Here is a 17,023-nt window from a genome sequence, read left to right on the forward strand (position 1 = left end):
ATTTGTCATAGACATAGTTTGCTAAGTTCAGGCACCTATAGATCTGCCCACTGCCTTCTAGCTTTTAGCACTACACATTTATTTCACCCAGTAATTTATCACCTGGAATTCTCTATACTTCTCTATAGAAATTATAGACATGTATCATTCTGTACTAATGTTCCTTAAACTTAAGGTAGGGAGATTAATTATGAAGAAGTAGATCCTCTGTCAGTCTTTCTATATATAGATTCCTTTTGCCATTTAGATTTTCTTTCCTTCTTTTATTTTTAGGTCATTGTTTCTTGGGTTAAAACATCTGACCACTTCCATGTCTTTTTTCCTCAATATAAAATGTTTTTGTCATTTGATTCTTTTGAAATTTTCATTATAAAATAATTTGAGGCTTCTATGAAAGTCACAAGCATAGTAGAGCATTCTTGTATGCCTTTCATATGTAGGTCAGTAGCCCAAGAGGTTGAGCATCTTGTTACTAGTAAGCTAATCATGAGCACTTGGCTAAGATGGACCTGGGGAAAGTCGTAAGATAATACAAATATCATGTTTCTGCTAAATAAATAAATAAATAAATAAATAAATAAATAAATAAATAAATGCACCCATTAATTTTAGGATTTCTCAGTGAAAAGTCCTGCACTAGTCAACTGTGACTTCCTAAGAGGAGTTCCTGTTCCTCTAATTCCTCACACATTGGTCACTCAGGATTCTTCTATAAGGAATAGTTATCCCTCTCTTCTGTTTACACATCTGTGCTATATGTTTAATTGTATTTGAATTCTTAGATTATGTTTTCAGTTTAGCAGGATTACTTTATATTCCTATATGTAGTGCATGAAGCCAGCCTTGAAAAAGTTCCTTTATCAGGTCTTGCAGAGATTTGGGATACAAGGAACATACCTAAACATAATAAAGGTAATTTACAGCAAACTGACAGCCAACATCAAATTAAATGGAGAGAAACTCAAAGAGATTCCACTAAAATCAAGAACAAGACAAGGCTGTCCACTCTCTCCATACCTATTCAATATAGTACTCGAAGTTCTAGCTAGAGCAGTAAGACAGCAAAAGAAGATCAAGGGGATACAAATTGGAAAGGAAGAAGTCAAACTTTCAATATTTGCAGATGATATGATAGTATACTTAAGTAACCCCAAAAATTCTACCAGGAAACTCCTACAGCTGATAAACATCTTCAGTAATGTGGCAGGATACAAGATTAACTCAAAAAAAAAAAATCAGTAGCCCTCCTATATACAAATGATAAATGGGCCAAGAAAAAAAAATCAGAGAAACAGCACACTTTACAATAGCCATAAATAATAAAAAATATCTTGAGGTAACTCTAACCAAACAAGTGAAAGACCTGTATGACAAGAACTTTAAGTCTTTGAAGAAAGAAACTGAAGATAGAAGAAAATGGAAAACTCTCTTAATGCTCTTGGATAGGTAGGATAAACATAAATAAAAATGGCAATCTTACCAAAAGCAATTTATGGATTCAATGCAATCCCCATCAAAATCCCAAAACAGCTCTTCACAGACCTTGAAAGAACAATACTCAACTTCATATGAAAAAACAAAAAACCCAGGATAGCTGAAACAATCCTGTACAATAAAGTAACTTCCAGAGGTATCACAGTCCCTGACTTCAAGCTCTATTATAGAGCCATAGTCATAAAAACAACTTGGTAGTGGCATAAAAACAGACACATGGACCAATGGAATCAACTTGAAAACCCTGACATTAATCCACACATCTATGAAAATGTGATTTTTGACAAAGAAGCCAAGATTGTACAATGGAAAAAAGAAAGCATCTTCAACAAATGACCCTGGCATAAATTGGATGTCAACATGTAGAAGATTGCAAACAAATCCATCCCTATCGCCATGCACAAAATTCAAGTCTAGGTGGATCAAAGACCTCAACATAAATCCAGTTACACTGAACCTGATAGAAGAAAAAGTGTGAGGTAGCCTTGAACACATTGGTACAGGAGACCACTTCCCAAATATAACACCAGTAGCAGACACTGAGAACAACAATTAATAAATGGGACCTCCTGAAACTGAAAAGCTTCTGTAAGGCAAAGGACACCATAAATAAGACAAAACAATAGCCTACAGAATGGGAAAAGATCTTCACCAATCCCACATCTGACAGAGGACTGATCCTCCAAAATATATAAAGAACTCAAGAAACCAGACATCAAAATACCAAATAATCCAATTAAAAAATGGGGTACAGATCTAAACAGAGAATTCTCAACAGAAGAATCTCAAATGACCGAAAGACATTTAAGGAATTGCTCAATATCCTTAGTCATCAGGGAAATGCAAATCAAAATGACTCCGAGATACCATCTTATACCTGTCAGAATGGCCAAGATCAAAAACACAGATGACAGCCTATGTTGGAGAGGATGTGGATGGAGTAAGGGGAACACTCCTCCGATGCTGGTGGGAGTGCGAATTTGTACAGCCACTTTGAAAAATCAGTATGGCAGTTTCTCAGAAAACTGTGCATCAATCTACCTCAAGACCCAGCAATACCACTCTTGGGCATACACCCAAGGGATGCTCAATCATATTGCAAGGACACGTGCTCAGCTATGTTCATAGCAGCATTATTCATAATAGCCAGAACCTGGAAACAACCTAGATGCTCCTCAGCTGAAGAATGGATAAAGAAAACGTGGCACATTTACACAGTGGAGTATTACTCAGCTGTAAAAAACAATGACATCATGAAATTTATAGGCAAATGGGTGGAACTAGAAAAAAAAATCCTAAAAAAAAGAAAGAAAAAGAAAAAATTATCCTGAGTGAAGTCACCCAGACCCAGAAAGATATGGTATGTACTCACTCATAAGTGGATATTGGATGTAAAGCAAAGGATAATCAGAACACAATCCACAGCTCCAGAGAATTTAGGTAACAAGGAGGACCCTAAGAGGGATGCATAGATCTCCTTGGAAAGGGAAAAGAGATGATATCTTCTGGGTAAATGGGTAGTAAAGGGGAGGGGATGGGGGATGAGAACATGAGGGAATGGGATGGCCGAGTTGGGGGAGGGATGGAGTGGGAGAGCAATGAAAGAGAAAATTCAATAGAGGGAGCCATTATGGGACTAGGGAGAAACCTGATGCTAGGGGAATTCCCAGGAATCCACAAGAGTGACCCCAGCTAAGACCCCAAGCAATAGTGGAGAAGGTGCCTGAACTGGCCTTCCCCTATATTCAGATTGATGACCACCCTAACTATCATCATAGAACCTTCATCCAGTAACTGATGGAAGCATTTACAGAGATCCACAACCAAGCACCAGGCTGAGCTACCAGATGAAGAAAAGGGAGAAGGATTATAGGAGCAAGGGGGTATCAAGATCACTACAGGGAACCCCACAAAGACAGATGACCCGAACTTGTGGAAGCTCAGGGACACTAGACCAACAACTGGGGAGCCATGACGGGACCAAACTAGGACCTCTGCATGTGGGCAACAGTTTTGTAGCCTGGCCTGTTTGTGGGACCAGGATCTATCCCTGGTACATGAGCTGGCTTTTTGAAGCCCATTCCATATGGTGGGATGCCTCTCTCAGCCTTGATGCACTGGGGGGGTGGGGAGGTGGAGGGGATGCTTGCTCCTGAACTTGCCAGGCCTTGTTGACTCCCCATGGGAGGCCTTACCCTTTCTGAGGAGTGGATGGGGGTAGGTTGGAGGAGGTGGGGGGGGGTAGCGGAAGGAGGTCGGGGAGTGGTAACTGTAGTTGGTATGCGTGGTTGGTATGTAAAATGAATTGAAAAAATTTAAAAAAGAGAAAAAAAAACAAAGAATAAAAGGTCCCTTTATCCATTTCAATAGGGAGGTAGTATAGTAATATCACACTTTGGTGATTTCTGTTTCACTAGGAATTGATATATGATTCATATTTCCTTACCCCAGTTATCCATCTGTATGTTTGGTCAAATGTTTACCTGCTGCTGTGTATGAAAGATCTTTTAAGTGTGTTAGGTCAAATCTGTTAGCAGCTGTAAGATTTGCAAGCATTTTCCTCCCTTTGCCTTAACCTCTCACTTTCTTTCTTTCTTTTTTTTTTGTTATTTTATTTATTTATTTATTTTTCCATCACAGGCAATTTATTTTGTTCTATTCATTCACAGTTAATACAGAAAATACTTGGAAACATTTCCATATAATGTTTGACACAGAAATCATCAAATAGAAGTATACAATGTTGACAGGAGGCAGTACATTTATAATTTATAACCCCAAATGTATTTATAAATTAGAAATGGAAAGATCTACAAATGAAATTATGAAGGTTCACCAAAGTCATCTAATCTGTCAGTTTCTCATTCATTTTTATGTCTTAATAATATTCTATTGTATGAATAAGCCACATTTTATTTCTCTCCAGTATTTGATAGCTATTTGAGTTGTTTTAACTTTTTTACTATTAGCAACACACTGCTGTAAACCTTCATGTACATGTTTCATAGGTGCACATTTTCAGTAGTTTGAGGATTTATTCCTAAGGGTAGAATTGTTGAGTAACAGAGTAACAATGTTTTGCATTTTGACCAACCACCAAACTGTTTTGCCAAAGTGGCACACCATTTTACAATCTCACCAAATCCTTGTTTTTAAGGCTCTGATTTTTGTACAAAAGCATTCAATCATTCTGTCAGACCAAACCAGGAAAAGTAAGCTATAGTTCAGAGCTGTTCTATTCCATTTACTATGCAAAGCCAATCTTGGTGTTTGCAACTTTCAGCCCTTTTGAGTATTCTTGCAGTGTTCACCTTTTCCTCCACCACTTTTTTTTCTTCTTTCTTTCTGGTTTATTTCTATCTATTACAAATGTATAAAAAATCCTCCATCAACGCTGCTGTTAGCAGCAGAACCTTGAGAAATATACCTTTGGTTTGCCTCAGAAAAGGAACACATATTGCACTGTAAAGTTTATAAAATTGGCGCAAAACATTGTGATAATGTTACAATACCAGTTTTAAGAGTTCAGTGACTAATGGGGAGCCGATGGGATTCATGCAGAACTGTGAAAGCGATCTCACTTAGCCAGCTGTACACGTAGACTGTAAATCTACATTCAGATCATTTCTGAACTAAGACTATCATCTCAGTTTATCTGTTGAGGTCAACCAGGAAACCCTAGAATATACCTTGATTTTTGCAAAAAACAAAATAGGGGGAGGAGTTTCTTCAGCATTTCAGTCCACGAGTAACAATGTCCTAACAGGCAAAGTGTTCTCTCACTGTCAACATAGAATGAACTGCTACTGGAGGTCAACTTGGGCTTTAATTTGCATTAGCACTTACATGAATAGTAGTCCAAGTTGTTGACCTCATGACTTTAAAAAGTAACTCTAAAAAAGTAAAATGGCCCTTCTTGGAAGACTAAAGAAAGACGTCCAGCCACAGTTGTAAAAAGTCTCATCAAAACAATATACCCTTTTATGAATTATGCCTCAATTTAAAAAAAGTAGCCCAAATAAGAAGCAGCTCTGAAAAAGAAAATATAACTTAAGATATTTGAAAAAATACTTGCAGCTTGATCTGCACTGACAATGATTGTCGAAGCCTAGAATTCAATATTTACAAATTCTCATTCACACACACAAAACACACTATTATCACACAACGTGTGTCTTGAGAGAATCTTCTGCTTTTTAAATCTTTGGCCTCCCAGTCAATCCCAAGTTCAACCAACTTGAACTAAAACTTCACTCAGAATTTCACCAAGCTTTTCACCCACACATTAATGCTTGTCGTATCTTTCATCAACTGTCAAAATCTGAAGCCTGCTCAGAGATCGCCAGGTAAAAGAAAATAAATGAAATACACAGAGGTTATTTCAAAACAGAACATGACCATCATCCAAAAAAAAAAAAAAAAAAAAAGTCACGATTCCCGATTGGGATCATCTTTTGTTTCCCACGTTGGACTATTTCACACTCCAGCATTGGCCAAAGGACACGAGAGCTGGTTCTGGAGCATACAGTTTCTCACACAGATGTCCCCAAAGGAACACCAGAGACAAAGTCACGTGAGGCCTCTTCCGTACAGAGACTGTCTCACAGGGGCAGTGAGGGAGGACACCCACTAGTTTGTGGAGATCCCTGAAAGAGTATGATTCTTAAAATCTGGACTGTACATAATTCACATCAGCCCTGTTCAGGTACTTACTGGAAGAAAGATGCAGCTGTTTGCCAGAACTCAGCACTCCACTCTAGATCTCTGCTGCCTTAGTCTCCGTTGCGGATTTCCGAGTTCTGGTAGTTACCTGGACCACTGAGGCATTGCCACAAGACTTCTTCTCTTTTGAAACATCCTTTTTCTCTAGATATTAGGATAGCTACACCAGCTTGTTTCTTAGGTCCATTTGCTTGGAAAGCCTTTTCCCAGCCCTTTACTCGGAGGTAGTGTCTATCTTTGAAGTTAAGGTGTGTTTTTTGTATGCAGCAGATGGATGGGTTCTGTTTTCTTATCCATTCTGTTAGCCTATGTCTTTTTATAGGTGAGTTGAGACTATTGATATTGATGGATATTAATGACCAGTGATTGTTAATTCCTGTTATTTTTTGTGGTTGTGTTGTGTTGTCCTTCTGTGGTGTATGTTGGTGTGGGATTATCTATTGCTTGATTTTTCATGGATGTGTTTAGCTTCTTTGGGTTGAATTTTCCCTTCTAGTGCTTTCTGTAGGGCTGGGTTTGTAGACAGGTATTGATTAAATCTGGTTTTATCCTGGAATATTTTGTTTACTCCGCCTATGGTAATTAAGAGTTTTGCTGGGTATAATAGTCTGGGTTGGCATCCGTGGTCTCTTAGTGTCTGCATGAGATCTGTCCATGATCTTCTAGCTTTCATAGTCTCTATTGAGCAGTCTGGTGTTATTCTGATGGGTTTACCTTTATATGTTACTTGGTCTTTTTCTTTTGCGGCTCTTAATATTTTTTCTTTGTTCTGTGTGTTTAGTGTTTTGATTATTATGTGGCGAGGGGACTTTTTTTTTTGGATCCAGCCTATTCGGTGTTCTGTAAGCTTCTTGTATCTTCATAGGTATTTCTTTCTTTAGGTTAGGAAAGTTTTCTTCTATGATTTTGTTGAATATATTTTCTGTGCCTTTGAGTTGGTATTCTTCTCCTTCTTCTATCCCTATTATTCTTAGGTTTGGTCTTTTCATGGTGTCCCAAATTTCCTGGACGTTTTGTGTTACGACTTTTTTGTCTTTAGTGTTTTCTTTGACTGACGAATCTATTTTCTCTATCATGTCTTCAGTATTAGAGATTCTCTGTTCCATCTCTTGCAATCGGTTGGTTACGCTTGTTTCTGTAGTTCCTGTTCGTTTAGTCAGGATTTCTATTTCCAGCATTCCCTCAGCATGTGTTTTCTTTATTGTCTCAAATTCATTTTTCAGATCTTGGAATGTTTCTTTCATCTGTTTAATTGCTTTTTCTTGGCTTGATTTGATTTCTTCCCATTTTTTGTTCGTTTTTTTCTTCCATTTCTTTAAGGGAGTTTTTTATTTCCTCTTTAATGGAGTTTTTCATTTCCTCTTTAAGGGAAGTTTTTATTTCCTCTTTAAGAGAGTTTTTCATTTCCTCTTTAAGGAAAGTTTTTATTTCCTCTTTAAGGTAGTTTTTCATTTTCTCTTTAAGGAAAGTTTTTATTTCCTCATTGAGGGAATGTTTTATTTCTTCTTTAAGGGCCTCTATCATCTTCTTAAAGTCATTTTTAGGGTTGATCTCTTCTGTTTCTTCTGTCATGGTATGTTTAGGTCTTGCAGGTGTAGAATCACTAAGTTCTGATGTTGCCATATAGGTCTTTATGTTGTTGCCTGTATTTTTGCGCTGGCGTCTACTCATCTTTTCCTCTGTGCGGTGCAGGTGGTGTCTGTGTCTGAGAGTGCCTCTCTTGTTCTAATTTTTAGTCTTGGTTTAGTAGGGGTTCTTGGTTAAATTGGTGCTATTGGGCTGTTTCTTCAGGGGCAGCTGATTTCAGTCGATGAATTATATACTTATGATTCTGGTGATCTGGTTTAGTGGCTGGGTAGCGCCTTCTTCTGTGTTCCCAGGTCACGTTTTGTTCATTTGTCAACTCCTCAGCTGATCTTGTTTCTTCAAACTTCAAACTGTAGGCATCTGAATCCTCTCCCAGATGGGTTTCAGCTGAGCAGGGTAGTCTCACCAACACCTCCAAGTTGTTGGGTTTCACAGGATCAGCAGTTGGGCCCTGGGTTGTCCCCAGACAGAGTGCCCAGACTCGCCCTGGTTCCGACCCACGGAGATAGCCTCTTCCCCAGGTGTTGGGGCCAGGGGCGTCCCTGCTCCAAGCTGTGTCCGCCCCTCTCCGTCCCCGGGCCTGTCCACCCCAGCGGCCCGCCGCCACAGGCCCACCTGCGTCCACTTGTCTCAACCGCCGGGCCTGTATGTCCCTGTCAGCTGCCACTGGGTCTGTCTGCCTCTGCGGGCCGCCAACGGGCCTGTATATCTCTGCCAGCTGCCACCGCGGGCCCACCTACCTCTGCTTGTCACTGCTGCTGGGCCCATCCACCTCTGCGGGCCGCCACCGGGCCTGTATGTCTCCGCCGGGTACCACCGGGCCTGTATCACCTCTCACTTTCTTTAATAGAGATAAGCTACCAGATTTTATAAACTGCATAAATTTATTTCTACCATGCCGCATGCTTTTGGTTTTGTGTCTAGAACTCCCTTAATTCGGGGTCACGCTATCTTCCTCTAGGAGTCCATCCGTTTGTACTCTATGTTTAGATGGAGGCTTCATTTTGAATTGATTTGAGTAACCTGTAAAGATAGGTCCAAGTTTCCTCTCTTTGTTGGGGGTGAAGGGAAGTTGGGGGTAAACTGTCCACTCCTCCCCAGTAGCACCCTTGTTGTGTGCTTGTGTGCTCACAGTGGTACGACACTTTCCTCCGCACAGAAGATAACATTCTCAGGTTCTCTGTTTTCAGCATGGCTGCTTCCCCCACAGCTCACCGTCTGTGGCAGTCCCTTGTATGGATAATGTTAAGTGCAAACCTTGCGCATGTCTGTGAATCCCTCCATCAACACAGAATAGTGTCTGCTCATTAAGTCACTCTGTCAGTTTTTAACAGGACTAGATGTTGTGGCTAATTTTTTAAATGTTGCTTCTGAGAGCCTTCTAGAAATCCTAACTATTCAATGCTGTGTTCCAGCCACAATCACTCCTTTTCACCGAGACCCTCGCCTGTCTGCCCTTACTGAGTTGGTTTCAGTTCCGGATTTATCTGAGACGGGAGGTGTAATCAAATATAAGAAGCAGACCCGATGGCCAGATTTCTATATCCTCTTTGAAACAGATGCTGACTACCAAAACAAAGTAAGTAAGTTTCGAGATAATATGTGTTAAAAGTGGTTGGTAAGGGAGCAGAACCCCATTGAAATTATTATATGAATAGGATGTATGGAAAACTTCAGAACATCCTAGTTCATGGCAAAGGAATAATCATCCCGGTGTGGCCCTAGACTTGTTTTCCCTGTGGTCTCTGATCTCTACTTACCAGTTGTTCAGACTTCCACTATAGACATGAGTTTTCTTCCCTACAGTTCTTTGGTAACATTGGCTCGCCATTCCCCAGCCCTTCCCTTACCACCTAACTGTATTTTTTTTTGTCCAAATTGATAATAGAATGTAATTATCTCAGCAACTTGTGTCTGGATTCTGTCCTGTCCAAAACAACTATGTCTTAAGAACTAGGTGAAGTCATAAATACATAGGACTGGCTTTCTCTGGGGCTATTTTTAAGAGCAGACACTTAAAAATCTGGTGACAAGCAGTGAAATAGATAGCTGGTCTCTGTAATACATAGTTTAATTAACACCTTGCTTACAAAGTTAAATATCTGAGTAGGCTATACATTTCCACACCTATGATAAAAGTTTTGAGTAACATTTTCATTCCCAGATTGAGTGTGTTCACTATTGTATCATTTTCATCCACAGGTTGAGTGTTCTGACTATTGTATCATTTTCATTCACAGATTGAGCGTTCTGACTATTGTATCAATTTCATTCATAGATTGTGAGTCTGCTGACGATTATTGGTAATTCAATGGGCCTGGTTAGCGATTACAGCTGCAGGTTTCTAAAGTATTGTTACATGGTAGAAAAGGCTAAAGTCATGAGTCTGAAACTGCCGTATATGGGGATCTTAACGTCAACAGAGTTTAAAGCTATAATACACAAATTCAGAAGCTACCTAAAGCAGATTGTGACTATGACTATTGAAATGCGCCTTGGAATTTTTTGCGTGAAAAGTTTGGATTATCAATTAACATGCTTACCGTATGTTGATGTCATCATAGAGATGAGCTACGACCTGTTACGTTATGCAATTGAGGAAAAAAGTACAAATCTATTGGAAGTAAGTCTTTAAGCCTTTCCTTTTTCATAAGAAGATTTTGGATTAGATTATAACTGTAAGATACACAATCAAAAATACACAGAAGTATTATCCTCAGAAGTTCCAAAAGTGGTGTGACTATATTTGCTTTTCTTTTTAACCTTCATCTTTGTGTGCGTGCATTCACATATGTGAATGTGACCTGCATGTGTGTTATGGCATGCATTTGGAGGTCAGAGGACAACTTCAGGCGTTAGTTTGTCTTCCTCTTTGTTTGAAATCATGTCTCTTGTTTGTATAGCATAAAGCAGACTAGAGGCCCTTGGGCTTCTGAGAATCCTTCTGTCTCCACTTGATCTGGCACTAGGAGCCCAGGGATTACAGACATGCATGCTACTGTGCCTGGTTTTGTGTAATTTATGAAGATCCAAACTTGAGTCCTCACAGACCATAACGAGTGCTTTACCCAACCCAGCAATCTCGCCAGCACTCACTTGAGAACTGTGATCACATTGAAATTTGCATCCAATGTCACTTTCCATCTTCTGTTTTGCATCACTATCTGGTATTATTTTAGATGTGTGTTTGTGCATCATCCCCTCGGTTAGCACATAAGACCTACCATGCTGTGGAGGGCTGTAATAATCCTGGACAGCTGACGGATTTTCAGTGTGTATAGGGCTCTTTGGGGGGTAGTTCTCTTATGGGGCAAATTTCTAAGACCACGGTCACTTGAAGCTTCTGTGAAAAACTGTGAGTATGTAAACATCTGGAGGCACCCTAAATTTAAGTTTCTAGGACAAATATGTATCCTAGTATACTAGCCATTGTCTATACCAACATCCTCAGTAATACCCTAGACCTGCTTAAAGACTAGAATTTATGATAACAGCTATCATTTTTCCTTAATTTAGCCAGACCACCAATACTTCTTAAACCTAAAGTTAATGCTGGCCACTGACTGCCTCTGCAATATAATGCTGAGAAGATAGCATCATTCTTGTACATACAGAGTCTAATGTAGCATAGAATCTTATCAGAAGTTATCTAATAGAGCCTGAGTGGGCCCAGAATAATTTTCAAGAAAAATGTTAATTACTAAAGGAGAAGCACCCGTGGTGTGGGAGCGCTGGGTTGACAGGCAGGATATTTCAGGCGAATGTTAATTTAGCTAGACTCTGTTACATATGACCCACCACCACCACCGAAAGAAATGAACTGGGACTTGCACAAGTTAGAACTAATTTCTCCGTCAGGTAATAGTAGTACAGAGAGAACGTAGGGTTACTGCAAAACTCCACATAGTCATTGAGAACTGGCTGCCTGGGCTCACTGTGCCTTCTCCTAAGCACCTCTAACATCACATCCCTCTTCTAGGCAGCAGGGCGGAAGAAGGCAACATGTCTGTCATGGGAAGTTGGGCAGTGGAATGTATTCACAGAGTTACCCTCCTAAGAGTTTCCCCATGCCATCTTGCATTTTAACTTATAATTAATTATTCATTACTTAAAAATAAGATTTTATTAATTCTTTGAGAATTTCAGGCAATGTATTTTGACCATATTCATCTCCTTCCCTAATTCTTCCTGGATCCACCCCCTCATTCTACCTACTCAAATCTGTTCTCTCTCTCTCTCTCTCTCTCTCTCTCTCTCTCTCTCTCTCTCTCTCTCTCTCTCTCTCTCTTTCTCTCTCAAACCCATCCAACCCAATCTGTGTTGCCCAGCTAATCTTGGCTCTGGAGCCTGCTCTGGAGTACAGTTGAGTTACCAGGGGTCAAATCATTGAAGAAAACTGACTCATTCTCTCTCCTGGAAGCTGTCAAATGCCAATAGCTCCCTAGCTTGGGGTGGACTTGATGTTTATCTTCCCTCTCCATTCTGGAATTTTGTCTGGCTTGAGCTTTCACAGGTTGTGAGAGCGAAGTTACAGTCACTGTACATTCATAGTGCAATGTCCCTGTGTGTCCGGAAGGTCATCTGTGAGGTCATCCACCAACTCTGCCCCCTCTTTTCTAAAAGTCCCTGAGCTTTGGAGGGGAGGAGTGGGTGTGGGTATCTCATTTAGGGCTACACATTCCAGTTTCTTATTCTTTGCACCTTGACCAGCTGTGGATCTCTGTGTTCATTGCCATCTATTACAAGAAGAAGCTTCTCTGATGATGGTTGAATCATAATTCTGTAACTTTACCATATATCTGATCTTAGACTAATTTGAGATCGTAGAATAATTGGAGATTCAGTTCCCTGTCTGACAGTGTCTCACTAAACTGGGACCATGTACTGGAGAATCTGGAATATAGGTAGTCAGAATGACTGTGATTCTGCTCATATTCCAGCCTCGCTCTTGCAATCTACATTACACTTATTATTTAAAGTTATTCACTGAGTATTTTGTGTGTGTTATAACATGTATTTTACATGTGAACTGTGGCCAAGCACTTTCTGCTAATGCAGAAGGATTTGATCATGTCACTGTTCTAGCATTTAGCAAGCACATAGAGTTATGTGCAGTTTATGTGTTATTGGTTTCTGAAATTACATTTATAGAAGTCAGAATTCCAAGTTAAAACCAATATTTTCTAAGATAGTGAAATTATTGCATACTTATCATTGGCGTGTTAATAATTTCAGATCTTAGATTCATCACTGCACCAACTGGATTGTGAACCTATAGAAGTAGAGGAATTTGTGAAACATTTTAATTTTTTGGAGGACATTTCCTCAAATGTATCTCAATTAGAAAAAGATTTCTCCACAATTTGTCAGCTGTATTCTGTTGTGAGGCATTACCAGATTGATATTTCTGAAGAGCAGACTGCCATCTACAGAATCCTTTTCATGAAGTTTAATCATCTGAAGACAGCTTTGAGGATGGTTGCCATGAATAGAGACGCCACCCTAACTAAATTCAGGAACAGTTTGGAATCGTACATTATTGGTCTACGAGTGGATGTCAGTAACCTAAAAGATAAAGTAAGTGCTTTTTATGTTGTTGTTAAAATTCTTATCTTAGTCTCGTGGAATGCTGTGCATGTAGATATTCATTTCAGCAGAATCATAGCTAAATAAGTTCATCCAAATGTATTTACCCTGTGTAGTGCTTTGAATGAGAAATGTCCCCATTTGAACACTTGGTCCCCAGCTGGTGGCACTGTTTGGGGAGGATGAGAAGGTGTGGCATTGTTGGAAGATATATGTCAATTCGGATAGGCTTTCAGGGTAAAATCCTCTCATACTTCCAGTTGCCTCCTCTGCCTCCTGCCTGAGCTTGAGGGAGCAAGCTCTCAGCTTTCTGTTCTGGCTGCCATGCCTGATATTCATAGTCATTGTTTCCCGGGTGCGATGGATTTTTTTTTTTTTTAAATCCCAAACTCTTCTATAAGTTGCCTTGGTCATGGTGTTTTATCACAGCAACAGAAAAGCAGCTAATACCCTCTGGGATTCACAAACAGGATTTTGATGATTTGTGAAGTTGGATGAGACGTAAGATCACTCGATCTCTTTTTGAGTAAGCTCTACCAGGAATTTAGCATTTTCTTTATCTATGAATGAGTGTAAGGACCAGGGAAGCAAAGTTCTTCAACAACTGCATAAAAGGAGGCAACAAAAACCAAGCTTCTCTAAAAGTGTTCTAGGCTTTTGGGTCAAATGGTAATACTCCAGTTTCATTCACTTTGTCATGTCAAAAAGTAGGTTCTTCACTAAAGACGTTGCCAGTAAGCCATGTCTGTGTTCTAAGCAGTCTGGCCTCCATGAGCATTTTTCCTGTTGCTTTTAGATAAGAAGTCCTGCTCTGGTGTGCGCCAGTACTCCAGTACCACAAGCCAAGGACATGGTCAAGACTTTCTCAGCAGAGGCTTCCAACTTGACTCATAAAGTGAAAACCTACTCAAGCTACCAGGAATATTACGATGATTCCCAGTCCCACATGCATTCTCTCAACATGGAAGAGATGACCCAGATCGTGCTGTCGGAGATCTCGGACATTGAGTGTGACCTGATGCTGAGGAAATTGTTATGGGAGGCACAAGAAGAATGGGGGATACTTTTCTGGAAATGGAGGGGCTGTACTCTCCAGAGCATCGATATGGATTTAGTGAAGAGCAATGTGTCCAAGTGGCTGCATATAATCATTGTCCTGGAAAAAGGTACCGTGTGCGTCTCAAAGCTCCTACAAACCAAAGGCAGAACCATGAGTCTTTGGCCTTCTCTCAAGGGCTGACCATTCATTGGATATCTGCAGAGAAAGACCGTTAAAGGAATTTAGGTAGAAACTATTTGCTAAAGCAAGAAACAGTTTAAAGCCTTGGGTAGGTGGGGGGGGGGGATAACTACAAGTAATTACAGTTTCTTTTCCTTTAAAGGTTGGTTTCGTGGGTAGAACTCCAGATATTTCAGAATCAGTTTTGACTCCCAGGGTTTGTGAGCTTGAGATGTCTTTATGCCAAGACCCTGCCTGCAGAATCTTTTCCTGAATTCTCTATATGACACTTATAGGATCCTTTGGGCAGTAGAGAAAACAGCTGAAGAAACTGTGACATTTGCCTGTGCTGACCATTATCACTTTTGAGATGTTGCCTGTGCATGCACACTGCACTCTGACAGCATTCTCTGTGTTTAACCTGGACAAGGTTGTCTTTGCCTTTTTTAAGTCTCCCTTGCACTCAATACACGTCAAGCTAGGAACCCTTCTCTAGAAGGACCATCTAAAGGCTTTAGTTTGCTTGTTGTTAAATTCTACAACCTAGGGCTGTAGCTTCGTGGTAGTGTGTGTGCTTTGGAGGATGAAGCCTTGTGTTCAATCCCTAGCAGCACAAGAGCAAAAGGACAAGTGTATAATATATCACATAATAAATATCACTGTCACAGTGGGGGTGTGGGACATGCCTACAATTCCAGCACTTAGGAGGCTAAGGCAGGAGGTTCACAACTTCAAGACTAGCCTGAATTACGTAAGAGCCTGTTCCAGAAAAAAATCCCTCTCAATTTTATGGCCTCTTTTTCAATGGTGATTATTGTTACATGTATAAATTCGACCTGCTGAGTCTGGAGTCTGTTTAGTGTTGCTTGTATATACATGAGTTCAGGGCTGAGCACTTGATATGATCTAACCAACTCGGGAGCTCATCCCCAGGGAAGACTAATTCTTTCTCTCTCAGAATTCCCTAAGTTGCCCATAGGTCTTTGTCTAGCAGGGAGGCCCTCTTCCATGTTAACATGTCAGATAGATAGATAGATAGATAGATAGATAGATAGATAGATAGATAGATAGATAGATAGATAGATAGAGATATGTTTATACTTATATAATATATTATATAAATATATTTACATATAATATGTATACATATGTATATCTTGTCAGTGAAGGAAGACTGGGAAGCTTTGTGCCAGGTGCCATTCAGGCATCAAATTTCCCGAGACAGCTTGGGTCTGTTAGGCTTGGGATTCAGTCATTTATCTTGATAATTATTTTCCTATATTTTAGTCCTTAATCAATGGTATGGATGTTTAGCATCAGTAAAGCTTCATTGTTCTATAATAAAGATTAACAAATGATAAAATACCATTATATTGATTAGGAAATTTTAAAGAAAAGTTCTCATTTTCTCAGTTTGGTTGAAAAGATACGAACATATTACTAGTCTACCGATTTGCTGGTATTCACAGGTTTACCTAAAAATGATATGGTAACACACCTCAAGCAGTCAGTGTTAGACTTCAAGCAAGAGCTTCCGATCCTGACAGCCTTGGGAAACCCTTGTCTCAAGCCACGGCACTGGGAGGCTCTACGGGAGAGCACCGGGAAGTCTCTGGATCCAAACCTCTCAGTAGAGAAACTTCTAGCTCTGAAGGTAAATGAAAATAGTCAACAAGAACACATTGAATCATGAGAGGTGAGTTTCAGTTACAGGCAAGGAAACCTACAAGGAACATACATTAGAAAACAGGAAAGTAGGCAGTGTGGCTGGGACAGCACGGAGTCGGTGACAGGATGCTCCATTTAGTTGGGGGGGGGCGGTGCTCATTTTATACACAGTGAAAATATATCAAGAACATATTAGGGGGGCTGGAGAGATGGCTCAGAGGTTAAGAGCACCGACTGCTTTTCAAGAGGTCCTGAGTTCAATTCCCAGCACCCACATGGTGGCTCACAACCATCTGTAATGAGATCTGACACCCTCTTCTGTATATATAATAAATAAATAAATCTTTGCCGGGCGGTGGTGGCGCACGCCTTTAATCCCAGCACTTGGGAGGCAGAGGCAGGCGGATCTCTGTGAGTTCGAGGCCAACCTGGGCTACCAAGTGAGTTCCAGGAAAAGGCGCAAAGCTACACAGAGAAACCCTGTCTCGAAAAACCAAAAAAAAAAAAAAAAAAAAAAAAAGAACATATTAGGATAGCCTTGCCAATAGTGATATTTTGTTTTAAAAGTCAAATTAACAAAATTTTGATTTCCCACAAAGCTTTGTTATGTAGGGCAGTGAATGTGGCTTAGTTTGTGGGAAACCTGTCTAGCATTCAGGAACCCTGGGCTCAATTCCTGGGACCGCATATCATGCATGCCTATGATCTCAGCACTCAGGAAGTAGAGGCAGGAGGATTAGAAGTTTG

At 40.1% G+C, this 17,023-nt stretch overlaps 1 protein-coding gene across 4 annotated transcripts in view; it reads left to right on the plus strand.

Moving 5' to 3' along the window:
- Nucleotides 1–17,023, plus strand: part of Dnah14 (dynein axonemal heavy chain 14) — a 226,721-nt gene that overhangs the window by 47,813 nt on the left and 161,885 nt on the right. For all 4 annotated transcript variants that reach the window (XR_013043464.1, XM_042258740.2, XM_076548104.1 and 1 more), the window contains exons 16-20: nt 9,219–9,382; nt 10,082–10,426; nt 13,039–13,380; nt 14,186–14,555; nt 16,078–16,262. Coding sequence is in view for 3 of the 4 variants with exons in the window: in XM_042258740.2 (XP_042114674.1) it covers nt 9,219–9,382; nt 10,082–10,426; nt 13,039–13,380; nt 14,186–14,555; nt 16,078–16,262 (1,406 nt within the window). In the remaining variant the exon portion in view is untranslated. The remainder of the gene's footprint in view (nt 1–9,218; nt 9,383–10,081; nt 10,427–13,038; nt 13,381–14,185; nt 14,556–16,077; nt 16,263–17,023) is intronic.

Source organism: Peromyscus maniculatus, chromosome 11 (assembly GCF_049852395.1).
Source record: "Peromyscus maniculatus bairdii isolate BWxNUB_F1_BW_parent chromosome 11, HU_Pman_BW_mat_3.1, whole genome shotgun sequence".
NCBI classification, from domain to species: Eukaryota; Metazoa; Chordata; class Mammalia; order Rodentia; family Cricetidae; genus Peromyscus; species Peromyscus maniculatus.